The 27941-nt window shown below is 38.5% G+C and overlaps 1 protein-coding gene across 1 annotated transcript; it reads right to left on the bottom strand.

Annotated features, from left to right (window-relative positions):
- Positions 1 to 120: 120 nt before the first annotated feature.
- Positions 121 to 26906, bottom strand: RHAG (Rh associated glycoprotein). Its single transcript, XM_057699526.1, has 10 exons — positions 26762 to 26906; positions 10881 to 11064; positions 10128 to 10278; positions 8167 to 8314; positions 7818 to 7984; positions 6212 to 6349; positions 5540 to 5661; positions 1614 to 1687; positions 1325 to 1398; positions 121 to 195 (listed from the first exon to the last, which is right to left on the bottom strand). The coding sequence occupies exons 1-10, from the start codon at positions 26904 to 26906 to the stop codon at positions 121 to 123; spliced, it is 1278 nt and encodes a 425-aa protein (XP_057555509.1).
- Between the last annotated feature and the right edge of the window lie 1035 nt (positions 26907 to 27941).

The following is a 27941-nucleotide window of genomic DNA, read 5'->3' as shown; positions in this document are numbered from 1 at the left end:
TTCTCACAGGGACATGTGGGGCTCAGGATTTATCCATTCTGGTCCATAGTCTCATTGGATGTTGCCATTTTGTTTCAAGTCTAGATAAGGAGGAAACAATCTGAGGCATGGGAATGGTTTTTAGGCTTCAGGTTCTAACTGGTTGTGGCTGCCATGTTCACCAAAATGATGGTTATGTTCTGTTCTCATGGGGACCTTAAAAAAAAAAAAAAAAAGATTAGGGCACTTTTTATAGTTTCTTTCACTGGGCTTGTCAAAGTTTAGTATTGATACAAAGATTTTCTGTAATTATTATTCAAGCTTAGAAAGAGCTGGAAATAAAAATTATTTGAGTTGGGAAAAAATAAAAGAACAAAAAGATTTATCCTGCCCATACTGACTATATTCTCTTTCCTAAACCTGTCCTCTTTGAAAATCCCATTAAACACATCCAAGTATCTCTCACTCTTAAGCTTTGCAGGAAATAATTTGGGAGAAAATGTTAATGAAACAAAGAGGTAGAAACTGGAGGATGGAAAGAAGCTTACGTTTTGTTAGTCTTAGAACCTCTTGTGTCCTTGATGAGGAAGATTTGAAATCTATAGTTTGAGGCCTGCTGTGTGAACCCTGCCTGTTAATAATTACATAGAAATGATTGAATAAGGGTAAAATGTACTGTTTCTGCCTCTGCTCGCCTTTGTCAGAACTCCCGTGTCCTGTAACCCCTAGCAACTCCTGCGTCCTGTAGCCCTTAGCAACCCCTGTGTTCTGTAACCACCTATAATTTATAGAAACTGTGTAACCAATCAGTTAGTACCAACTGTAGCTATATGTCTTAATCTATAAAAGGAGAAAACTGGCCTGAAACGGTGCCCAGAATTTTTGGAGTGTTAACTCATCTGGTGCCGCCGGCTCAATAAACCTGAGTTCTCCAGCTCTCTGAGTGTGATGCTTGGCTTCTCGTGGGATCAAGTTCTGCAGCATCCTCACTGGGATTCTTCAGCTTTGTGTGTTCTACCCATTTTGTCTACTTTTATATGTGGTGTCACATCTCACACCATTGCCCAGGATTCCTACATTTTTATGAGGAGCTTTTTTATTGCACTTGGAGGAGTGAAAGGGCACTTGCCAACTAAAGTCTGTCTTTTCTTCATCTAGTTTCTGCTTTGGAAAATATCATAGCTTCTGATTTTATCTTTCCAGGCACAATGTCTCAGTTTCTCTCTATAAATAGGGAGTTCAACAAATTTCATCATAGGGATGTCACACAGACATCTAGACATGAGGTGAGCAAAACTTTCCCTACCGTAGTCACCATGTACATCCTTAGAACACTATACAGTACCTCCCAATAAACAGAATCATCATAGCAGTCTTGGTCAGCTGGCTGTCCCCAGATAGGTGTCTTTAGAACCAAACCTGTGAAAGTGGGGAGAAAATAAGTCATGTTATGATGCTGAAGAGGAAAAGTAATTAAACTAACAAAGTAATTAAAATACTGTTATAAAGTCGTTCCCTTGAACTTACATGATTACTGTCAGAAGTTTAGAAAAATTTTAAATTTACCAATGTTTATTAACATCTATTATGCTGAGAGCATGAGATATAGAAGAATGTTTACTTTTTATGCTCACCTGTGATTACCCCTCCAACAAGTGCTGTTCCGATGGAAGAAGCTAGTGCAGCTGCCTGCATGGCCAGGGCAGACCTAGGAGGCGGAAAAAATTGCACTGTTTTTCTAAGCTAGCAAACAAAGCTCGCCTCCTGAGGGCATGTATGCCTGCCACCTTCAGGCCAGAGTGCAGCATTACACACCAGTAAACAAACGTTACCGTTTTTCTTTTTTCTCACATATTTATTTTCTTGGAAACTCTTGATCAATGTTCACAAATTCTTATAAGCACTTAAACAAGAGCCACCTTCTTCTTCAGGAATGATGAAAAGGTCTTCCTTAGAAAGGGTTCAGTATTTTTTTTAAATGTGGTTCAAGGTTTTGATCAGCAATCTGATTCATTCAACAACTACTTATTGGGTACTTGCTCTGTGCTGGCTTCCCTTCCAGACACTGGGGATGCAGCAATATACAAAACAAATGTGAGCTGCCATCTCGCTTTACTTCATCCCCCCAAAAACAATTGTGATGGAATTAAAAATCAGGAAAGCTAATTTTAGCATGTATTGTAGGGGCAACTCAATGAAGATATTAAAGTGTATCTATATCTTAGAAGTAGTTACCTTAAAATGAAATGAGTGAAAAATTCCTTACAATTTAGGAAATAGAAGAATCTGATAAAAAGCTATAGAAATGCCTAAGGGTGTCAAATGAACTAGGAGTGTGGGACTTTCCCTAGCACAGTGCCTCATTCCTAACAGGCAATTAACAAATAGTTGAATGATTTCAGGAAAGCAAACCCTTGAACTAGGAGAGTGTTGTTTCTTCCTCATCCTTCAGGAGAAAGAATGCACTAAACTCAGATTTCTTTTTTTTCGCTTTATTTGAAGGGTTTAATATTTTTTTTCTACTAAAGAAAAAATTGTACAAATCTGATCATTGTAAAAAATTCAAAACCACTAATTAAGAAAAAGGAGGGAAAAAGTTTCATTTCCCTCCAATCTTATCAGTATAAACATCTAAAATATAAAGTATTTCTGTAAAAATGCAGTCATGTCATGATACTCATTTTCCCATTAAATTTTAATATTCTTTTATGTCAGTAAACGTAGATCTGGATCATAATTTTAATTGCTACAGAGTATTGCACTGTATAAATATACTGTAATTATAGTTTTATAGGTTGGATATTTAGGTTGCTTCTGATGTTTCATATTTTTAAATATGCTGTGAGAATACATTCTCTTATGAACATGCTTATGGACTTGTCCAATAATTTCCCTGAAATAAAGCCTACCTAGAAATGGGATTATCAGTAAAAGTTTACATACTTCTTAAGGGCTTTTCCAAATAGGAGCTTATACAATTTATAGTCCCATTTTTCTACTTTAGCCACCATTCAGTATTATAATTTATTAAATCTTTACCAATTTGATAACTTGCTCTAATTTGCATTTCTCTGATTAATAGTGAGGTTGAAAATTTTATATGTACTTACTCATTTGAGTTTCCTCTTTAGGCTGCCTGTTAATTTTACCAGAATGTGCCAAGAACTTTTACAAGGTATTAAAAGATGTTTTTGATGAAGGATATTCCATGATAAAATAGGCTTGGAAAACACTGGGTTAGACATAATTAATAGCACTATTAGAGTCAGGCTGCCATAACTTGAAAAAAATGTCCCTTTAGTATATTAACTTCTTGTTCTATGCTTACCAAGAAACCCGATTTGCATTTTAATATTCTCAATAGACACGTGTGAGTAGACTTGGCTCTTGGACAAGGTATTTTTTTTTTTTTGGGTAGGAAATAACATTTATAGGGATTTATGGGGATTGGTGGGAATGTTCTATTACACAAATAAATTGAGAGATCAAGCTATTTGCATCTACACTTACCCTGGAAAATGTGACAATTATTTTGCAATAACTATCAAAATCTATTTCAAATTAATTTTGACCAATTTGCTTAAAAATCTGTATTTTTACTAGTATAGGTTCATATATTAATTTTTTTTTGGGAGGGGTACACCAAGTTCAATCATCTGTTTTTATACACATATCCCCTTATGCCCTCCCTTCCTTGACTCCCCCGCCTTGAGTCCCCCTGGACAAGGCATTTTATCTGCTGTGTGAGATACGTGTGGATTTTACCCACATGTGTGAATGGGCCTTCCAAAACTTGCCCCCCACCCCCCAATACCTCCTGAGTAAATTAAGAATTTGTTGCTAAACCTGATTACCCAAGGACTAGATGCAATCGTGAAACCTACCCCAAATCTGGCCACCCAGCAAGACCCAGCTTTGACAGCCAGACAGACTTGTTTTATTGTGTCTGTGGAACTGATTCAGGCATAAGGCTCAAGAATTCCTCTATTCCTAAAGATGCAGATGTAGAGAATGGACTTGAGCCCATGGGAATAGGTTGGGGGGCAAAGGAGAAGCTGGGACGAAGTGAGAGAGTAGCACTGACATAAATACACTACCAAATGTAAAATAGATAGCTAGTGGGAAGCTGCTGCATAACACAGGGAGATCAACTAGATGATGGGTGATGACTTAGAGGAGTGGGATAGGGAGGGTGGGAGGAAGTCACTGGGGATATGAGGGTATATGTATAAATACAGCTGATTCACTTTGGTGTACAGCAAAAACTGGCACAACAGTGTAAAGCAATTATACTCCAATAAAGAGCTGAAAAAAAAAGAACTCCTCTCTTCCTAATCATGAGGCACCTCTTAAGCATGTGTGCAGAATGTTTACACACTATAACACTTAGGAGTTGAACTCTTTAACTCAAGCTTTTGTCATGCTTGATTTGCATTAAAATACATTCGTGTTTGGTCTCAACACCCTGTTGAGTCTTGGAAAGAACTAAAAAAGATGTGGATATTTCCGGGGTTGTTCTCCAAATTTACAAAAGGAGAAAAAAAAAAAAAAAATACATATAGAAGAAATGGGTTGCCTATACACATGAAGAGGAAGCAATTTTCTATTGAATACAAAATATGATGAAGCAAGATTTTCAAATATTTATCATTACTGGTCTTAACATGGTAATATTTTAATCTGCTAAAATGGAAGAGAAACATTATCTTTTCATATAATATAACCCCAGCCAGTGGTCTTGTTGGGATGTTATCAAACACACATTCAACTTTTCTTCATGCTTTCAATAAAAAATTGAGCACTTTGATTCATCCTTCCTTACTCCCTGAATGATCTGAACTGTACAATCTTCCTAGTTGTTTTGCATGGATGACATTCATACCAGATTATTCCAATCTTATTACATGAAAGTACAACTGATGGCTTATGGCATCACTTCCATTCTCCTAAATTTGATTGATGGCTGTTCTTTCTCTGGCCACGTGGGGAAGAATCTAGGTCTGTTAGAGCCTAGAAGGGATTTTAGAGAATAAATAGTACACATCTCTCATTTTACATGAGAGAAAACTTAGAACTAGAAAGGTTGAGTGACTTGTCAAAAACCACTTAACTAGGTAGCAAAGTTGGAACCATATTCCAGTCTTTCTGATCCCCCAGATTCAACTGCTGTCCATGTTATGCTAACACATTCTTCTTTGTGTGGATTGAATGCAAAGGTTGTCAGTACATCACACATGCCCCATATGCTTGATTTTGGTGAGACCGAGTAAAAGAGTAAGCCTACTGTAATCTGAATGTGATGATCAAATTGTCTTATCTGCAATGAGACAGTTGCCTATGGTAGAGAAATTTAAATTAACACATTAGTTAAACCAAAAAAGCCCATTAATAACCTTGGTTAAGAAACATCTTCCGATACAATTCTATTCTCTCGGTTATGTCTCTTTAGCTTCAATATGGACAGTACTTATGAACTGTGGTCTGAACTGCTAAAAAAAAAAGCTCTCTTATCGCTGGGTTTCTCGAAGAGTAAGAGAAAACAGCACTTTCTTTCACTCACGTTTCAGCTGTCTCCAAGGCTATGGCCACGATGCTGGCGAGGCCTCCTATCACACCAGGTAAGCCGTGCAGGTTATGGACCCCACATGTATCGTGGATCCTCAGTTTAGTAGTGAAAAGTGGCTAAAATTGTAACAAGAGGAAGCTTTATTATTTTGTTAGCTATAGAGAGCTCTGTGACTGAAATCAATGACCAAGCAGGAAAATTCTTATCTGTAGGCCAGCTCCCCATCTACATCTGAAATCTGCTTACATCACAGAATCTGAATACACTGGTGGCAAAACTGCTCATTTCAGTCTTAGGTAGATAGATTTGAAGGCGAGTGACTTTAACTCCTACTCATTCTTACTTACTAATGGTATCCTAAATCCCCTGAAAAGAGCTCAAAGTCCTTAACTATACCAAACAAACATCAACAACAACAAAAACTTTAATGGAACCTCCCTGAGGAAAGTAATACAAGTACTCAACATTCAGTTCATACAGTTGTAAGTAACAGATACCCACAAAAGAAGGCAAGAAAGAGTAGAAACCACTGGAACACTGACATGTTGAATGACCCAAGGACAGATGCTTAGGAAAGGACTTTTCATAGCTTTTCTCTGCCTGTGGGATGTGAGAAGATGGTAGGGCAGATCCCAAGTTTGACTCAGACTGTCTGTTAATACTCACAGTCAGAAACTTGAACCCAAGCACAGAGACCATTCCTGCAATGCTCCCAACGATCATAGCAAAGTACGGGGAAATCTCCATGTCTGCACAAGTGCCTATAGCCACTCCTCCAGCAAGGGTTGCATTCTGAACGTGAACCTGTGTGGGGCACAGAAATGTGAGTGAGGTGAGAGGAAGGAGGCAGAGTTCAGAGGGACTGTAGCAATCTTGGGCTCAGTGGATTCCACACACATTCTTCAGTTGGAAGGGTTATGGATTCTTTTCTAAGAAGAAGTTTCTTTGTAATTCCAGAAGGCTTTTCTTCCCAGCAGTTGACACTTGGTATCTTTCTTGTAGGGTTCTTTGGTCATGCATGAAAGATCAGGTTAGTAAGATCGGTGTGGGGAGGAATGTGAGAAAATCAAAAGAAGTTGTAGTAGGAGGGTGGGAATACACAGCAGTTATTCTGGTAGTGTTCTGCCTCTTTATGAAGCTTTGGAATGCATTTGTGGTTACCGTGAACTGAAAGAGGCCTATGGCTGCTATGTGCTTTTGCAGAGTCCATGATACCAAAGACACTGAAATGTACACATTACATATCAAAGACAACAGCTTCCACAAGTGTCACTGTTCTGAGAACATTTGAAGATGGAGGAAAGAGTAACCAATTTCCATTAACAGAATTCCTCAGAAAAATCATATTCTGGCTGTTCTGCTGGATGAAGAAAGGTTATCAGTACTTTTGAAAGAGAACCTCTGAGCTGTACACACACGATTGCTTCTTTTTATTGTTTGCAATTTTTTCTCGTGAAACAATTTGTAGAGAACTGAAATACAATGTCCTTAGCTATGCTTAGAAATATTTTGGTACAATATCCTTTTTATCCCTTAGCTTAGAAAAGGAGAGTGGCTGATCTGAGGATTATCCCTTCATTGAAATTTCTTTAGCTCATAGGCAAGAAACTCAAAAGACCATTTTAGGGGAGATTTTTAAAAAATGCTTGATTTTGAAAGAATTTTAGACATGTAAAAGTTGCAAAAATATTGCAGAGGGTTTCCATATATACCACACCCAGTTTCCCCCAGTGTTAAAGTCTTACATCATCATAGAACTAGGAAATTAGCATTGTGTAATACTATTAAAGACCTTATTTGAATTTCACCAGTATTCCCACTCATATGTCTCTTCTTCTCCAGAATCTTATTCAGGATCCCACATTACTTTTAGTTATTATTTCTTTGAGAGAAATATTTGCTGTTAGTAAAATAGAATCAACTTGCTTCCTCCCACCATCTTGGTTTACTCTTGTAGAAAGTCCTGTTTCCAAGAAAGATTTTCTAAGAACTTGGGGACAGTTAGCTCTATCATTAAAGAAATATGCTTCAGATCTTTGGTTTTTGCATGACTCTATTCCCTACCAGACTGTAAATTCCTTGATAACACTTTTGAAGTTTGCCAGAGTACACATTTGAAGAATAAAGGAAAGTTATTTTCAGATTATTCTCCAAGGTCTGCAGTGTTGTGATTTGTTCGGGCAGCTCAGCAGTGATGGAGAAATGAAGTACTCATCAGAGCAGACATCAGGTTACTTAGCGAAACTTCCATGGGGGTTAACATGGCACTTACCATATTGAGCTTGCCATGGCTTTCAAGAAGGCTAGAGAATGCATAAGCTATAACCACGCAGGCAGCGAGAGAGAAGTACGTGTTTACGATGGCCCTGTACTGTTTATTTCCAGCTTCAGCGATGGCAGAATTAAAGCTAGGCCAAAATATCCATAAGAAAAGAGTCCCTGCAGTAAATCACAAAAAGGGATATTAGTTCTGAATATGGAAGACGGTCTAGGGGAAGCCGTCTGCCTTCGGCACTGACAAGATGCTTTTAGGCTTTGTTATCTAAGAGTTAGGGGAAAGAGGGGCGTTCCCTTGCATCTGACCAAATAGATAAGAATCAGGCAAGTTCATCCCAACTCACCAATCATTGCAAATAAGTCTGAGTGGTACACAGACTCTTCATTGAGATGTCCTTTTCTCAGGCTGGATCGGTACAAGATGCCTGCTACAGCCAAACCAAAGTAGGCCCCAAAGGCATGGATGGTCATTGATGCTCCAGTATCAGAGGCCTGAGGGGCAAAACATTCATGTAAACAGAGGTGACACTCACTACGATGGAGGGTGGGGTGGGGGTGTTGTCCATGAAAGGACTGCTTCATGGGTTAAGCAAAAAAATATCAAGAGAGAGAAAGAATGCATCAGAGAAAGGGAATAAAACAGGATCATGAAAAAGAAAAAGTGCAAGCATTGGAGCCACACAGAGCTGACTTTCAGTCCTAGATCAGGTACTTCTCTGATGTGACGTTAGATGAATTACTGTACTTCTTTGAATCTCCAGTTCTGTAAAATGGGGGAATGTTACCCAGCTGATACAGCTGTGGTGAGATTTAGGTTGCACCATGTATTTCAACTGCTAGGTCCTTAGTGGGCATTCAATACATTTTAGGTTACTTTTCCAGGTTAGGGACATTCTCAGTGAAATATTATGCATTGCACTTAATACAAGACATGATTTTTGCATTCACTTGACATTGCCATAAAACTTCACTTCATCGTAACTCAAAGACTTGAAGTTTAAGAAGCTTCATTCTGCTATGATGACATGAAAACCAGCTGAGGAACTTCTCTGGTGGTCCAGTGGTTAGGACTCCATACTTCCACTGCAAGGGGCATGGGTTTGATCCCTGGTCTGGAAACTAAGATCCCACATGCCGCCCAGTGTGGTCAAAAAAACAAAATAAAACAAAAAATCTAAACAACCAACAAAAAAACCCCAAACAAACAAACAAAACAAAACAAAACAACCCCCCACCCCCCCCCCCCCAAAAAAAAACAAAGGAAAAGAAAACCAGCTGAGGTCCAAGATTCATTTGAAGAAATATATATTAGGTCCCTCTTTAGGACACTGAATGGATTTGATCCAATTTTCTATATTTCCTGTCTTTAGAAGGAAAGTTCAGAGTGCCAAACCCAAGGCATTGCTCTGTACTTATCAAAGTAGAAAAATGATACAAATTTATTAATTTATTTAAGTTTTCATGCTTGATAAACTCCTACGTACCTTTCAGGTCCAGTTCAGCTGTCACTTCCTCAGAGAAGCCTTCCTTGATTCCACAATCTAAATTAGGTCTTTTAGGTATACTCCCTCAGAGTCCCTTTATTCATTTTTCATGATGTCTTGCAATTTATAATAATTGTGTGTGTGTGTGTGCGCATGATTCTATAGGTAGGTGTTTAAATGTATGATAATTTGTTGGATGTCTGTTTCCCCAGTTAGATTGTAAACCCTATGAAGACAGAGACCTTAACTATTTGTTTGTCACTGAATCACCAACACATGACACCTAGAAAGTTGCCAAAAGTATTTGCTAGTGAATTACATATTCAGTAGAAGAATAAATAAAATACTGGAGAGTGCCCAGAAATATTCTATTTATTGTCCTTGGGGAAATCGATGAGATTTTCATGGAGGAGAAGAAATTTCATCTAAGCTTTACTAAAAGGCTTTGAAAGGGCTATTCACTTAGTAGTTGAAATATAAATAGGACTTGATCATTGATAGAAAATGTATTTTAATAAAAAGAATTGTAGAGCTAGAAAATTCTGGATTTGAATCCAGATTTAGCAAGTAAGTCATTTAGCATCTGTGATCATCAGTTTTATTGTGTATAAATAGTAGCATCATAATACCTACTTTACGTGGTGATAATGCAATTAGATAATGTTTATAAAACTCCTGGTTTACAGTAGGCACTCAAATGATGACTCTGATTACTATTTGCTGTGGTATCGCTGTCACCAAGATTTGTCCCTGCATATAGTGGGCATCCAATATATGTGTTGTGATGTTCAAAGCTAGGTAAATATCAATCGAACCCTTACCCCAAATATCTTGAGGACCAGATATTCATTGACAGCAAAGACAGCAATTTCTAAAATTGTCATGATGAGCAGTTGCATTGGACTTGTTTTCCCCAGGACAGCTCCAAAAGAAATCAGAACTGTGACTGTACTGAAGTCTGCATTTATCATGCTGAGGGAAGAAGAAAGAAGACACTGAAGAATAATGCACACCCCAAATATGTGAGCTATGTAATGAACTGTAGCATCACCCTGTCCAGAGTGCAAGGCCCCTTTGCCCACCTGTCCCCATCAGGTGCTTCTCCCAGGCCTACTTTTATCCTCTCCCAATTCCTTGCCCATCCCCCCCCCCCAATCACCATACAATCTTTAGTTGCTCTGACATTTCCTTTAACCTACCTGTTCTTTCATTTAGGGTTTTACCTTATTTTTATTGCTCTGATAAGGAATTATCTTCTCGAGGCTTTGCATTTCAGAAACAATCTCAGAAAAATTACTAATGGAGGATTTTTGCTCCCTGTAGCTGAGATGGAAGGAATAATAATTTTATGGAAGGGGATTTCTCGTACCCTTAAGGTCAAATCAGAGAGGATATGGACATGAATGTACAGTCCAGCTCAGTTGAGCAAGTTGATTTAGATCCTTGGATCCCAACGGTCACCTATCGTGGAAAGGAAACAACTTGCAAGCTAGTTCGGAGGCTGACTGTCGAGAGACTAAGCAGAGAAACAATTGCTCTGAAAACACAATGGTTGGAAAATAAAGGGTGCTCACTTTTTGATTCCAATGTGGAATTTCTCTCCAAGGCTGTGCAGGATCCCTTGTACAATAGTGCCCCATTGGAGGCCCAGAGAAGCAATGAGTAGGTTGATGCCCACACTACTGAAGCCGTATTTCCGCAAGAAGGTCATGAGGAAGCCGAACCCAGCAAATACCATAACATGCACATCTTGGAAGACTGCAGAAGAGAGGAGGAAAAGAATCTGCATAAGGGGAGCACTGAGAAAGTGTTACATCAGAGTATATTCCATTTACTAAGTGCTACATCCTTTCCAGAAAACACTGCAAAGGGAAAGTTAACTGGGCAGCTAAAGGCTGGGTTCCAGTGCCAGCTTGGTCACTTACCAGCCAGGAGACCTTGGGCAAGTTATTCAGTGTTTGAGCCTTTTCTTGGAAGACTATGCACTATCATACCATTATAACCTTTACCCTCTCCCTAAAGAGTTTTCCATTACTTTCCACCCAAGGAAACCTTTGCAAAACACAGCGCAATTATCACCCGCTCATGCAGACTTTCCTAGTACTTCCAGGGAAAATTAATATTTCCTCTTGTCTTCCCCAAATCTCAGCTCTAGCATTTGTCACATTACATTACCATTTATTTAGCCTGTATCACTCTGTAATAGTTATTTGATGAGGAGTCCATCGCCTGCATTAGACTGTGAATTTCCTGATTGAAGGGATTTGCTCCCTCGACTCTGTCGTAAAAGCCTGCATACAGGAAAGGAGGCAATATTGGCTAAGTGAATGAGCTGCTGTCTTTATCTATCATATGTGTATAATAGGACCAGCTCTGGAAATCTTACGGGATCATTATTCAAGTCATATGGAATAACGTCTTTGTTAACACTTTCTAAAGCCAGTGGAAGGAAGGCTGTATCCTCTTGAGGGACAAATACTTGACTTGGTTCTGGAGATATATGCTGAGGTCCCCCAATTGTGTCACATGACCGTGTGACCTTGGGCAAGTCACTTATTCTCTGGGAGCTTCAGTGTTCTCATGTGCAATACTGAAAAGGCTCTATTTCACATTTCCCAGGGCTGTGGGGAGTACTGCCGGGTGACAGCTCTCACTTCTCCCTGGGAACGCTCTTGTCTGGTCCAGGTCACAGCCATTCCCTCAGAAAGCCAGAGCTGGATAACTGGTTCATGTGAGCATCCCCTCACCTTGGTTTTCAGGGCGACCTGAAGCTAGACAATCCTAGTCTCATAGTTTCGGGTGGGGTCAGCTGAGGAGTCTCTCTCTGCCCAAACACTTACGCTGCAGGTGTTTTCTTGAGACACTCCCCAATAACCTTCTTTCAGGCTAATGTCGATCTTAGAGCCTGTAGCACCGTCCCTTTGGGCTCCCCTCGTCTCTGTAGAACTTTCCAGACTCTCCCCGACACCATTTTCGTACCATATTTTTTTTCAAACTTTGCAAATTAAATCCAATCAACTAATCTGTGGCAGTGATCACACACCCGGAAGTAGACGAAGATGCTGTCTTTCCAAAGATTCCCAGTATTTGAAAAGGGCCACTTGGAGGCATGGGGACTTATCTTACAGTCCCATTCTATGACAAATACCAGGAAAGAAGTTGGTGTCATAGACTGAATCACGAGGGTCCTTTGGAGGTCTAGAAGCTAGTCTCACTTGTGTATGAGTACAGCAAAGGTAAGGATAAAGAGAATGAGAAAACCAGACCAAACTTGCTGATTCAGGCACACACAGTGTCCTTATTCTTTCGACCGCATCCATGCAGTGAGCCTTTTGGCCATTTTATTGTTCATTGGTGCAACCCCCCAAAAGAGTCAGTATGAGGACGGTGAGAAAGGAAAAAATAGATTTCTGAAGATTCTCTCTCCTTAGCAGCTTTGAGGGGAGGTCTCAGAGAGGAGAATGCTACAGTCTTTTTTTCCTAGTGAGATAATGCACGTTGGCAATAACCTGACTTATACTGCATTCTGGATACCCACCCTCATCTCATACCCAGAGAACTTCAGAATTGGGATTTTACCTGACCTGCTGATGGGCAACTGTTAACTAATGTCAACCTGTTTGGTTTTGGAAATATAGGTGACCATAAATATTCATCTTTCTTTACAGATTATTTTGCCACCATTTGACTTTTTTACGTAAACGTTTGATTTAGATCATAAATTAAGTTGGAGTGAAACTCAGAGAATATGCCTGACTTACTAACTGGTTATAATTTTACTAGACCTTTCTGTGACTCAGTTTTCTCCTCTTTAAAGAACAGTTTGGATTAGATGAAGCCCAAAGTCTCTCCTAGCTCTATAATTTGTTTCATTTATTTTATTTTGTTTTTAGGTCAGGACTCTAAGATCCAGAGAAGTTAGGTGAGTTGTTTACAATCACAAAACTAGAATAAAAATAAGAATCCAGTCTTATTGTCTCCACTGTTTTTTTTTTTCATTATGCCAAGTTATTTTTCTAAACATTCTTTTCTTTTCTCCTAGAGTACTCTTGTTCCTCCTGTAATCTGCTGATTTTAAAGTGTGCAGTAACCGACTAATTTAAAAATTGTTTTAACTAATTTTGTAATGTCTCATACTGGGAGTAATAATTAATCAGATTCTTTCCCTTTGTTGGAAAACCAGACATTATATAGAAGGAGGAATTTCTTTTTCTTTTTTTTAAATTTTATTTATTTATTTATTATTTTTTGGGGGTACACCAAGTTCAATCATCTGTTTTTATACACATATCCCCATATTCCCTCCCTCCCTCGACTCCCCCCCCACCATCCCTCGAGTTCCCCACACCCTACCTGTCCTAGTCCTCTAAGGCATCATCCATCCTCTAGTTGAACTCCCTTTGTTATACAACAACTTCGCACTGGCTATCTATTTTACAGTTGGTAGTATATATATGTTTGTGCTACTCTCTCGCTTCGTCTCAGCTTCCCCTTCACCCCCCGCCCCCTCCCAAACCTCGAGTTCTCCAGTCCATTCTCTGCATCTGCGTCCTTGTTCTTGTCACTGAGTTCATCAGTACCATTTTTAGATTCCATATATGTGAGTTAGCATACAATATTTGTCTTTCTCTTTCTGACTTTCTTCACTCTGTATGACAGACTGTAGGTCTATCCACCTCATTACATATAGCTCCATCTCATCCCTTTTTATAGCTGAGTAATATTCCATTGTAAATCATACACCATGATCAAGTGGGGTTTATCGCTGGGATGCAAGGATTCTTCAATATATGCAAATCAATCAACGTGATACATCATATCAACAAATTGAAGGATAAAAACCATATGATAATCTCAATAGATGCAGAAAAAGCTTTTGACAAAGTTCAACATCCATTTAGGAATTTCTTATGTTAACCGCGCTCCAGTGTTTTTTCTTTCCCCACCTCTCATCTAATCCTTGTTACTGCTTCTCGCCACAAGGGGGCTGAAGAACCTCATCTATTATTTAAGTTGCTGAAGAGAGCTTACAAAGTTGTGAAGGCTCTTCACAGGTAACGATTCTGTATAAAAGGTATGGATAAAAAGGTTTATAAACAGTTAGGATTATGTGTTACCTTTCATCCTGCTCTAGGAATTTTTTTTTGTGGGTGGGGACCAGAAAGAGGGTTATGAGTTTAGTTTTATGGTGCAAGACTTCCATTAAAGGAATAAAGTATCCTCTTTATAGAAGGAAAAAGGGATTTCTTCAGTGGTTGGAAGTTTTGTGAAGTCTTCTGACAGGTTTTAAGGACTGCCAAGACTTGTCTACATTAGATATTCTCAAGAGCAGGCAATTTTTAAAAATTGAAATATAGTAGATTTACAATATTGTGTTAGTTTCAATTATAAGGCATAGTGATTCACTTTTTCTTTTCAGATTATATTCCATTATAGATTATTATAAGATATTGGGAAAAATTCCCTGTGCTATATAGTAAATCCTCGTTGCCTATCTGTTTTATGTATAGTAGTTTATATCTGTTAATCCCATACTCCATCCCTGCTCCCGCTCCCCTTTGGTAACCGTAAGTTTGTTTTCTATGTCCGTGAGTCTGTGTCTGTTTTGTATATAGATTCATCTGTATTATTTTTTATATTCCACATGTAAGTGATATCATATAGTACTCGTCTGTCTCTGTCAATAGCAGGCAACTTTAGCCTCTAAAGTAAACTTGGCAATGTCTGGTATTTTTATTCGATATTTTGCTTCCACATTTATCTTGGACTAGGGTGTCTTTTAAGCCCTGATAACTCAATATCTTTAAAATGCAGCTGATGATTCCAACTCCCCCTCTCCTACCACAACCAACAAAAAAATGAAACAGAACCTTCTTTCCCCTCTCTTTCCTATACTTGTCTGCTGCCGAGAATATCCTCCCCATCCCACACCCAACACTTTTTTTTTTGGCCACTCTGCAAGGCTTGTGGGATTTTTGTTCCCTGACCAGGGACTGAACCTGGGGCGCTGCCAGTGAGAGCACCGAGTCCTAACCACTGGACCACCAGGAGATTCCCCCACACTTAACCCTTCTTTACCTGGTATGGTTCTAGATGACCTTCAAAGACCAGATGCCATGCACGGTGTTGCTGTGCACAGCTGTAACATCATGCACGTTCCTTTGGTTTTATTTCTTTGTTTATGTGCTTGTCTGTGCCTGCTAATCATCTATTCAGACAGGCTACTGAGTGAGCACTGCCACTAAGGCATGCTTTCGGGGGAGAGTGAGTGCAGTGTTAAGGCAGGAATCACGAAATGCCTTGTTCCTAGGAAACCTCAGCACTTTTGGCTTTTCTGGAGATGCCTCATTTATGTGTGAGTAATAGCTCATGGGTGAGGGCCACTGAGAATTTGCCTCATTGGGACTCTAGAGCCCTTATTCAGAAAAATGGTTTTTCTGGATCAGGTGGGAAAAATTGTTCATCTCACTCTCCAATTAGAGATTGGTCGGCTTTTTTGTTCTGTTTTTTAACGGTTGAGGGCTGGCAAGATGTTCGCATGCAGGTAGCTGTTTGTTCTTAGTGAGTTCTAGTCTTTTGAACCACTTGGGGTCCATTCTGAACTTATCTTTTCTGAAAAATTGTATCCTTGTGGTGGTAGCTTTCCTCCCCTACCTCCAAATATTCTAATTTTATATATTTCAAATATTTAGAAAAAATAGTACAATGAACAGCTAGGTACAATTCCCCTAATTTACCAGTTGTTAATATTTTCCGTATTTGCTCTCTCTCTCCAGATATGTCTATATAGATTTTCTTAAACCATTTAAAAATATGACATTTTGCCCCAAACCACCTTAGCATGACTCTCCAAAGCAAAAGGACATTGTCCTAAATAACTACAATATCATCATCACGTATAAGAAATACCCCAGAGACACAATAGTATTATTCAAAGGATCTATATTTGAATTTCTTCAACTGTTTCCAAAGTGTCCTTTTATAGGATTTTTTGACCCACTCCAGCTTCATACATTTTGTTTGTTTGTTATGTATCTTTACACTCCTTTAATTTAGAGCACTGCCCCCTGCCATGCTTTTTAATGGTGGTGCCGTTTTGTCTTTTATGTAGAATGTCCCACAATTTGGATTTGATTACTTCACCTTAATTAGAATCAGACTAAATATTTTGGCAAGAATATTATACAGGTGGTGTTGTGTAATTGCCATTGCATCAAACCAGGTAGCACACAATTTGTTTGTCTTACTACTTGGTGATGCCACCTCTGATCACTTGCTTAAGATTGTTCTACCAGATCTCTCCATATAGATGTACATTTTGTCCTGTGTTCTCCAATAATGTTTTACCTAATACTTTTACCCTTCATTGATGAATCTTGCTGGAGTCAGTTATTACACTTTTTAATCAAAATTATAATTTTCTATACCTATTACTTCTTTTATATTAGTTAGTTGCCATTTGCCTGTAAAGAAGAACTTCCTCCTTATTCCCTTACCCTGCTTTATGGTATATTTCTATGGGCTAATTGAAGCCTTTTTTCTTTGTTTCAGTGTTTTATAATCTATTACCATCATATCATTATTATTTTTAATACTCTATTTATCCCCAATTTGGCTAGTTGGTGCTCTTTCGAGTGAAATCCTGTGTTCTCTTGACATGTCCCCGTTAGTCCTTATGCACTTGGCTCACCTTGAGCTTTCTTTGCCCTGACCTGGAATGAGCCCCTGAGTGGACAATGGTAGTTAGAAGTCAAGATCTGAGTTCTATTTGTGCTCACTTTTCAAGTACTTTTTTTTAAAAATAGCTTTTTATTGGAGTATAATTGCTTTACACTGTTGTGCCAGTTTCTGCTGTACAACAAAGTGAATCAGCTGTACTTATACATATATCCCCATATCCCCTCCCTCCCATGACTCCTTCCCACCCTCCCTAACCCACCCCTCTAAGTCATCACCAATCATCAAGTTAATCTCACTGTGTTATGCAACAGCTTCCCAATAGCTATCTATTTTACATTTGGTAGTGTATATATGCCAATGCTACTCTCTCACTTTGTCCCAGCTTCCCCTTTGCTCCCTCCGACCCCCACCCCATGTCCTGAATTCTGTTCTCTACATCTGCATCTTTATTCTTGCCTTGCCACTGGGTTCATCAGTACCATTTTTTCAGATGGCTGACAAACACATGAAAAGATGCTCAACATCACTAATCATTAGAGAAATGTAAGTCAAAGCCACAATGAGGTATCACCTCACACCAGACAGATCGGCCATCATCAAAAACTCCAGAAACAATGCTGGAGAGGGTGCGGAGAAAAGGGAACCCTCCTGCACTGTTGGTGGGAATGCAAATTGGTACAGCCACTATGGAGAACAGTATGGAGATTCCTTAAAAAACTAAAAATGGAACTACCGTATGACCCAGCAATCCCACTACTGGGCATATAACCTGAAAAAACCATAATCCAAAAAGAAACATGTACCACAATATTCATTGCAGCACTATTTATAATAGCCAGGACATGGAAGCAACCTAAATGTCCATCAACAGATAAATGGGTAAAGAAGATGTGGCATTACATACACAATGGAATATTATGCAGCCATAAAAAGGAATGAAATTGAGTTCTTTGTAGTGAGGTAGATAGACCTAGAGACTGTCATACAGAGTGAAGTAAGCCAGAAAGAGAAAAACAAATACTGTATGCTAATTCATATATATGGATTCCAATCCTTTTAAGTAAACAAAACTATTCAACGCAAAGGCAGTATACAGGAGGCTGATATCTTATCATCAGATTATAAAACACAGCATGTTAATTCAGGCATTGTAACAGTCCCAGGTATCACTTGGAATAGCAGCAAACAATATCCTAGGAATCATTTATCCTGCACTTTTAGTAACTCTTTGCCTGTCACATATATCTAATTATGCTGAATCTTTTGTAATAAATGAACTGAATAAGGAATTCCCTGGCAGTCCAGTGGTTCGGACTCAGTACTTTCACTGCCCTGGTCTGGGTTCAGTCCCTTTTTGGGGAACTAAGATTCTGCAAGCCACGTGGCATGGCCAAAATAAATAAATAAATAAAAGAACTGAATGATATCTGAATAAATATAAGAACATATTCTTAAATGGAGACTTTAAAAATAAATAATTGTACTAATCATTATTTCATGCCTGAAATAATTTCTGCTGCTGTGTATGTCCTTTTGCCCATTTACATATATGTTCGGTATGTCTTCAAGTGTGATCTGCAGACATCTTGGGCATCTTGGAAACACTTTCAGGGAGTCTGCGGTTAAAATTATTTTTATGATAATTCTAATTCAAGATGTTATTTGCTTTTTTCACTGTGTCGATATTGCCACAGATGATGAAAAACAATGGTGTATTAACTACTGGCACTTTAGCGTGAATGAAAGCAGTGCACCAAACTGAACAAGCAGTCTGGTATTCTTCATGACCACACACTTGCAGGACAAAAAAAGCCAGTTTTTATTTACAAATTCCTTGATGAATCAGTAAAAATTATTAATTTTTAACTATTGACCCTCTCAAATGTGTCTTTACACGTAAAGCACTGCTGAAACATGATGGTCATCTCAGAAAAGAAAAATCACTTTTGTTATTGTTTGAGTTATGAACTGAGTGAGCAACTTTCCCATGGAACTCCTTTTTTTTTTTTTGGAAAAAGATTGATATAAACTATGGGTTTTTAAAAACTATGGTATTAACTTTTTCTGAAAAATGAATGAAGTGAAGTTACCATTTCAATGAAAAGAACTGACAGTATTTGTAGCAGTAATACATTTTGAGTTTAAAAAAACTTAGAATTCCACCGGAAACTAACACAACATTGTGAATCAACTATACTTCAACAAGAAATAAAATTAGACTTTCAGAAACTTTGTGCCTGCCACTGCAAGCTTGTCGGCTTTCTGAAACTTCTTAAGCGTTTCTGGTGAGATTGTTGGTGATGTTCAGTATCCTTTTTTGATATTATGTAATGTATATTGTCAACATTTGGAATATCTGCATAACTGTGGATCAGTATTTTTCAAGTGATCAGTGTACCATGTAACAAGATCACACATGGTTCCACTCAAAGTGCAAGACAGACTAATGGATTCTAATGTTTAACAGAGGACAAAAAGTTCATTGATGTGGTTTTAATATCTTATGGGCATTAAAGACCTTGCGTTTGTAGAATCTCCAATAACATGTTAACAGCCTTCAAAGAGCTTTCTCCTTAAACTCTACTTTTCTCTAGTCTTGCTACCTGTTAGCAAGGATTAGTTGAGAGTCACAGTCAAACTTCATTCCTTTTCAAACGATTTGCCTCAACAAAGTGGCCAAAGGCTTCCCTGGTGGCGCAGTGGTTAAAAATCTGCCTGCCAATGCTGGGGACAGGGGTTCCAGCCTTGGTCTGGGAAGATCCCACATGCTGTGGAGCAACTAAGCCCGTGCGCCACAACTACTGAGCCTGTGCTCTAGAGCCTGTGAGCCACAACTACTGAGCCCACGTGCCAAAACTACTAAAGCCCTTGTGCCTAGAGCCCAGTGCTCTAGGAGAGAAGCCACTACAATAAGAAGCCTGTGCACTGCGACAAAGAGTATCCCTCGCTCACCACAACTAGAGAAAGCCCCTGCACAGCAACAAAGACCCAATGTAGACAAAAAATTAAGAAAATAAATAAATAAATAAATAAATAAATTAAAAAAAACACAAAGTGGCCAACACTTTGCTAGGTGCACTCAAAGACAAAAACGATGGAGTATAGCTCCTTCCTCAAATGAGTTTCTCTGTGGTCCTAATGACATGCAATGTGACATTCAGGGGTGTTGCCCACTTCCATGGTTGTGCCCTGGGATGGGAGCAGATGCCAGAATTGTGTGACATCACTCCTCTCTCTGCATTGCATGGCAGAGTGCAAGTGAGGAGACAGATGAATAAATATATCCTATTGAATTTATTTAAAATATAAATTAATATCCTACTTTATTCATTTGTGAAAAATTCATAACTTTCACCACAGTGCAGTTGAGAACTGTTTTAACACACTGGGAGAGTTTTAGGTGGGAACTGAGCCTTTTCTGTGTTTCAGTCCCTGCACTTGGCACAGTGCCTGGCACTAAGTAGGTGATCCCAAATGTTTGTTGGCTTGACTTGAACTTTGCTTCTTAGTGAGTGAATATTTAACAATCTTCTCTCCAGTGACTTTTGCTGTTACATAAGTTTGGTGAATATCAATTGTTTGAAATGCAGGAAAAAACGTGTATGTGTAATCATTGTAATTGTGTGGTTTCTAGGGCTGTTCTTCAAAATATTTTAACCAGTGATAACATATCTGAACTAGAAAATTAGTACCAGCCAGAATTTTAGATCTTGAGAGCCACCTTACAGAAGACAGAACTTTTATTTATGTATGGAGTTACGGAGAGCAGTTTGAATGAGTGAAGACTGCCTTCCATGTAAAATTTCACGTTGTGTTCTGCTTAATGCCCTTCTTATGGGCCCTGAGGGGCTTCTATTGCTTGAATTTTTCTTCCCTTATCCTGCCCCTTGCCTATATCCTGGCTTCACTGCCCTTACAGTGAGGAAGAGTTCATGATGTGCGTGTGTGTGTGTGTGTGTGTGTGTGTGTGTGTGTGTGTGTGTGCTGGCTGCTGATTATTAATCATTATTATTATTGGCAACTGTGATTTGATGTTTCCTTAAAGAAGTGAAAAAGAATCCTGCCCTAGATATCATTTTTTGATCCCTCTCTTGTTTTCATGTTTGATACAGCTGATATATCAGAATATCCTGTTAGCGATACTTTCAAGTTATAGCCAGAATTTGACTATTTCTTGCAACTGCCTCCACTACGACCTTGGTCCAGCCTACTTTCATATGTCTGCAGCATTACTGGATGGTTCTAATAACATTTCCTAGTTATTCACTTGACCCCCACAAATTCTTTTCTACTTATCCAGAAGAATCTCTTTAAAACATAATTCATGGTGTATGATCTTTTTAATGTGCTGTTGAATTATGTTTGCTAGTATTTTGTTGAAGATTTTTGCATCTATATTCATCAGGGATATTGGCCTGTAATTTTCTTTTTTTGTGACATCTTTGCCTGGTTTTGTTATCAGGGTGATGTTGGCCTTGTAGAATGAGTTTGGGAGTGTTCCTCCTTCTGCTATATTTGGAAGAGTTTGAGAAGGATAGGTGTCAGCTCTTCTCTAAATGTTTGATAGAATTTGCCTGTGAATCCATCTGGCCCTTGGCTTTTGTTTGTTGGGAGATTTTTAATCACAGTCACAATTTCAATGCTTGTGATTGGTCTGTTCATATTTTCTATTTCTTCCTGGTTCAGTCTTGGAAGATTGTACTTTTCTAAGAATTTATCCATTTCTTTCAGGTTATCCAATTTATTGGCATATAGTTGCTTGTCGTAGTCTCTCATGATCTTTTGCATTTCTGCGGTGTCAGTTGTCACTCCTCCTTTTTCATTTCTAATTCTGTTGATTTGCATCTCCTTTCTTTTTTCCCTGATGAGTCTGGCTAATGGTTTATCAATTTTATTTCTCTTCTCAAAGAACCAGCTTTTAGTTTTATTGATCTTTGCTATAGTTTCCTTCATTTCTTTTTTGTTTATTTCTGATCTGATCTTTATGATTTCTTTCCTTCTGTTCACTTTGGGGTTTTTTTGTTCTTCTTTCTCTAATTGTTTTAGGTGTAAAGTTCTCTATAAGTACCTTATCTTTGACAAAGGAGGCAAGAATATACGATGGAAAAAAGATAGCCTCTTCAATAAGTGGTGCTGGGAAAATTGGGCAACAACATGTAAAAGAATGAAATTAGAACACTCCTAATACCATACATAAAAATAAACTCAAAATGGATTAAAGACCTAAATCTAAGGCCAAACACTATAAAACTCTTAGAGGAAAACATAGGCCGAACACTCTATGACATCCATCAAAGCAAGATCCTTTTTGACCCACCTCCTAGAATAAAGGAAATAAAATCAAGAATAAACAGATGGGACCTAATGAAACTTAAAAGCTTTTGCACAGCGAAAGAAACCATAAACAAGACAAGAAGACAACTCTCAGAATGGGAGAAAATACTTGCCAATGAAGCAACTGACAAAAGATTAACCTCCAAAATATACAAGCAGCTCATGCAGCTTAATACCAAAAAAGCAAATAACCCAATCCACAAATGGGTGGAAGATGTAAATAGACATTTCTGCGAAGAAGACATACAGATGGCTAACAAACACATGAAAAGATGCTAAACATCACCAATCATTAGAGAAATGCAAGTCAAAGCCACAATGAGGTATCACCTCACACCCATCAGAATGGCCAGCATCAAAAAATCTAGAAACAATAAATGCTGGAGAGGGTGCAGAGAAAAGGGAACCCTCCTGCACTGCTGGTGGGAATGCAAATTGGTACAGCCACTATGGAGAACAGTATGGAGATTCCTTAAAAAACTAAAAATGGAACTACCATATGACCCAACAATCCCACTACTGGGCATATAACCTGAGAAAACCGTAGTCCAAAAAGAGACATGTACCACAATGTTCATTGCAGCAGTATTTACAATAGCCAGGACATGGAAGCAACCTAAATGCCCATCAACAGATAAATGGATAAAGAGGATGTAACACATATATACAATGGAATATTACACAGCCATGAAAAGGAATGAAATTGAGTTCTTTGTAGTGAGGTAGATGGACCTAGAGTCTGTCATACAGAGTGAAGTAAGTCAGAAAGAGAAAAACAAATACTGTATGCTAACTCATAAATATGGAATCTAAAAAAATGGTACTGATGAACCCAGTGACAGGGCAAGAATAAAGATGCAGTTGTAGAGAATGAACTTGAGGACATGGGGTGGGGGGCGAAGGGGAAGCTGGGACGAAGTGAGAGAATAATATTGACATATATACACTACCAAATGTAAAACAGATAGCTAGTAGGAAACTGTTGCATAAAACAGGGAGATCAACTTGATGATGGGCGATGACTTAGAGGGCTGGAATAGGAAGTGTGGGAGAGAGTCGCGGGAGGGAGGGGATATGGGGATATATGTATAAATACAGCTGATTCACTTTGTTGTACTGCAAAACTGGCACAACAATGTAAAGCAATTATATTCCAATAAACAGCTTTAAAAATTAAAAAAAAAAAAAAGTAATTCACTTCATATTCCTCCTCTCACAGTCTTCCGATGGCTTCTCAACTCAGAATAAAAACAGCTTACAAGGCTCTGCAGCACCGGAGCTCTCACACCCCCGACTTTGTTTTCCCTGCTTGCTCACTGAATATAGTAAATACCCCAGAGCCTTTGCACTTGTTGTTTCTTCTATTTAAAATGTCCTTGTTCCATTTCCATATAGTTTATTCTCTTGCCTCTTTTAGTTCTGTTTAATGTTACTTTATATCAAAAAGAACTATTCAGACTGTACATTAACTTTCTCAGTCAGATTTCTCACTTAAATCACAGAAGAACACACGATGTAAGTAACAATTTTCTAGTTCTCTCAAAGATAGTACAGGATTGGTACCATTGTAGATGCAGAGGAGAGAAGTTAATTTATTGCATGCAATGGATGCCTTGGGCCAGTAAGACTTAGTTCATTCACAACCCTGATTGAGGAAGGCTGAAAGGATAATGCCATTGTCCAGATGCACCTATTTTTTAAACTATTGTTTTGTTTACTGGTGTGGCATTTTATTACCATCTAAGTGTGTGTGTGTGTTGTGTGTATGTATATAATACAAGCAAATATATACATATGTGTAAATGTATGTGTGTATGTATATGTGTGTGTGTGTAAATGCTTTTCACCTCCTTCACAGCACAGTATGTATATATAAGGTCTGACTTTCCGCATTGGAATGTAAACTTTGTAATGACATGGAGCAGGACCTTATGGCTCTTCCCGTCCTCTAGCCCCCCGCCCCACCCCACACACCGTGTCTTCCACTTGCCTTTTTTTTTTTTTTTAAAGTGCTTTTATTTATTTTTTTAAATTTTTTTGTGGCACACGGGCTTAGTTGCTCTGCGGCATGTGGGATCTTCCTGGAGCTGGGATCGAACCCGTGACCTCTGCATTGGCAGGCGGATTCTTAACCACTGCGCCACCTAGGAAGCCCGACCACTTGCCTTTTGTGTGTGGAAAAACTTTAGCCAAAGAATAAGCTTAATCAGAGAAGTGAGACAATGCAGAAGCAAAGAAAAGCAGTCCAAAAGACTAAATAATAATAACCTAGTCATTTAGTCAAGGACCTTTAGTTCCTCCTCAAGGGCTGTAGATAATATTCTCAACCATATCCTGTGAGCTGTCTTACAGATATTGAAACCCCCACCAGGTAGAAGAAGTCAAGCACATGATGACCAGACTGTAGCCATGGTATAAGCTGCCATGTTCCAAGAATTGGCCTCAAAGAAATGTGAACAAACCGACCCTGGAACTAAAGACTAACTGTACTTAAAACAATCAATATAATGCTGATCTGACCATCGCATGATCAATTTCAAGATGTCTGTCACGGCTGACTGTGCTGTTTTTGCATGTAGCCCCCGCTCTCTGGCTATAAAAACTCTTGCCCACTGATTGTTGGAGGGGTGGGGGGAGTGTAGTCGGCCTTTGGACAGGAATTTGCCCTCCCCCTTGGTTGCTGGCATCTGAAATAAAGCAAACTTTCCTTTCCACCAAACTTGCCTCTTTATTGGCTTTTGAGCGGTGAGCGGCCAGACCCCACTTTCAGTAATAGTAAGGGCGTGGACTTTGCTTGTTTTGTTTGCTTTGTTTTATTTACTGCCTAGAGCCTAGGACCTTGAAGATTCCTTGACAAGAATTGGAAGCGAAATAGATATTTTCTTAATAAATCATAAAGTGAATGAATTTCTATGTTCCTTGCAAGCAAAGTATAGAGGTCGAATGATTGCTAGGCAATTGAAAACAATGTCCATGTTAAGTAACTATTCTCTCCAACTTGGCCTTTATCTCAAATTCTGAATTTAAGTTTTACCTATGAGTTTTGACACTGAAACTGAGAGAATTCAGCTTGAATTATGCAAATTATGAAGCTCTTAAGTTAACTTTACTTGAATAACTCTAATCTTAGATTATATTTTTGGCATTTTATTTCTATGCTATACTGCAACTCTTTGTTTACATGTGTACCAAACAGTGGAGTCTTAGAATAAAGAGATCTTTACTTGTTTTATCTTTGAACAAGTTTGCTGCAGGACATGCTTGGTACATAGTAAAAATATTTACTGAATGAAGAAATGTACACAAGCATACAGAGTTCTGTTTTGGTGTTCTTGAACTTGCAAATTATAAAATTCTTTAATTAAGAACCCTTTTGGGTATCTGTGTAGTGTAAAGAGAACTAGAGTCAGACCCTGAGTCTCTGACTTACAGTCCTAACTCTGCCCTTAACTTGCGAATGTGCATTTTGGCTGAGTCACTTAGCAACTCTAGGTCATAATTTCTACATGGAAATACTCCCCATTATATAAACTCCCTCAAAAAAATATAGGAATGAGAGAACAAATGTCATATTGTTTTTAAAAAAGCTTAGACATATGCTATAGAACTTGAATAAATATTAAAATAATTTAATAAATTAATAAAATTTAACATTTAATAAATAATAAACAAAGTTATTTGTGCCTCACTGGAAAAACAGTCTATGTAATAGGATTATATTACCACCTCCCTCCTTGGTCAACCAGGTGCTGAATATGCCTGGCTCATAGCAGGCTGTCCGGAAATGGTAGTTGTTATTGTTATTCTAAGTATTTCATAGCCTGCCTTTCCAAAGGAAACTAAACCCCTTCTTTCCTTTGGTCGCCATTCCCAGGGAAGGGTTCTGCTTTTAAAATACGTTAGATGCTCACACTTTTCTTCTCATCTCAGAGGAACACAGGGTCTTCCTTTCAGAACATTATAAAACCTTGAGTACATCATTTACATCCTATAGCAACCTTATTACCCCTTCTTATACCTTAGGGCCTTCACATGAAGTCCAGGCTGCCCTTCTCAATATTCCATTTTGTTTCTACTCTTTCTCCTCCAAAGTTAACTTTGAGTCTTTTTTTTTGTGGGGGGGGGGTATTTTTGTACGTTGCAGAACTAGTGGTCAAGGGAAAAATAAGTCCATTTAGCAGCATGTAGGCAACACAAAAAATCGATCGATCATTTAAATTTTCAGCTTCTTGTTCTGATATTTTAATAGACACAGATTCTATCCAAATACATTAACTACAGAGACCAGGTGCCCCAGCATAAACTTATAACCCTTAGCACTCAGAACGATCACATAATTCTATAAGGAGCTCCAATGTGGAGCGCTAGGGGTTACGGTATTCACAGACCTCACATTCTGAGAACCCAAAAATGTCCAATAAGAAGTAGATTGCTTACTCACGAGGATACAAATCAATAGATGTGTCCGCGGTGCTGTTGGGCTGCTGGGAAACGTTCTGATCCGTTTCATACTGAACAAATAATCCAAATAAAATGATCATGGCAACTTCCAGGCCAATGGCCATGAGAGGGAATTTGAACCTCATGTTTGTGGCAAAGTACAGAGGCACACTGAGGGCTTCACGGGCTGTGGGAGGTTGATAAGGACAGAGGAGCTGCTCTGCGTGTGGAATTAGGCTGCATGCTCAAGGCACTCCAGTGACCTTGCAAGAAAAAAAAATGGGCAAGACTGGTGAAAATGCCCCATCCACTGGAGAGAATTATGCTCTGTAATCAAATTGTTGTAAATGCTGGTTTGAAGAACATACAGTATAGATTGAAAGAAGCCAGATGATGGAAATGATCTATTGCACACACATGTCTAGGCTTTTTTTCCCCTCCTTTTAATTACATTTGTAAATTAAAAATTTTAAAAAAATTAATTAAAAATTTTTTTATTGGAATATAGTTGATTTGCAATATTGCATTAGTTTCTGCTGTACAGCAAAGTGAATCAGTTATACATATACATACATCCACTCTTTTTAAGATTCTATTCCAGTATTGGTCATTACAGAGTATTGTGTAGAGTTCCCTGTGCTATACAGTAGGTCCTGATTAGTTGTCTATTTTATATAGAGTAGGGTGTATATGTCAATCCCAATCTCCCAATTTATCCCTTCCTCCACTTTCCCCCGGGTAACCATAAGTTTGTCTTCTATATCTGTGACTCTATTTCTGTTTTGTAAATAAGTTCATTTGTACCACTTTTTTTAGATTCCACATATAAGTGGTATCATATGATATTTGTCTTTCTCTGTCTGACTTAGTTCACTCAGTATGTCAATCTCTGGGTCCATCCATGTTGCTGCAAATGACATTATTTCGAGTGTCAAGACTCGTGTAATTTTAATTCAGCAGAAACTTGGTGCTTATTGTCTGACAGGCACTGAAATGTCCTCTCTAGGAGACACAAACTAAGTGAAGTATAGAATGGGTCTATTAACTTCCTTGAGGAAGTTAATCTAGTTGGGAAGACAGAAATGTAAGCAAGTGATCATATAAAAACAGATAAGTAATATAACAGTGTTTGTAAAAGTATTGGGGAACATAAATAAGGCAGCAATTCATTTTGTCTTGGC

The sequence above is a fragment of the Hippopotamus amphibius genome, chromosome 11 (genome assembly GCF_030028045.1).
Source record: "Hippopotamus amphibius kiboko isolate mHipAmp2 chromosome 11, mHipAmp2.hap2, whole genome shotgun sequence".
Taxonomy (NCBI): domain Eukaryota; kingdom Metazoa; phylum Chordata; class Mammalia; order Artiodactyla; family Hippopotamidae; genus Hippopotamus; species Hippopotamus amphibius.
Note: the sequence above shows the minus strand (reverse complement) of the source record. Positions and strands in the feature narration are given on the sequence as shown.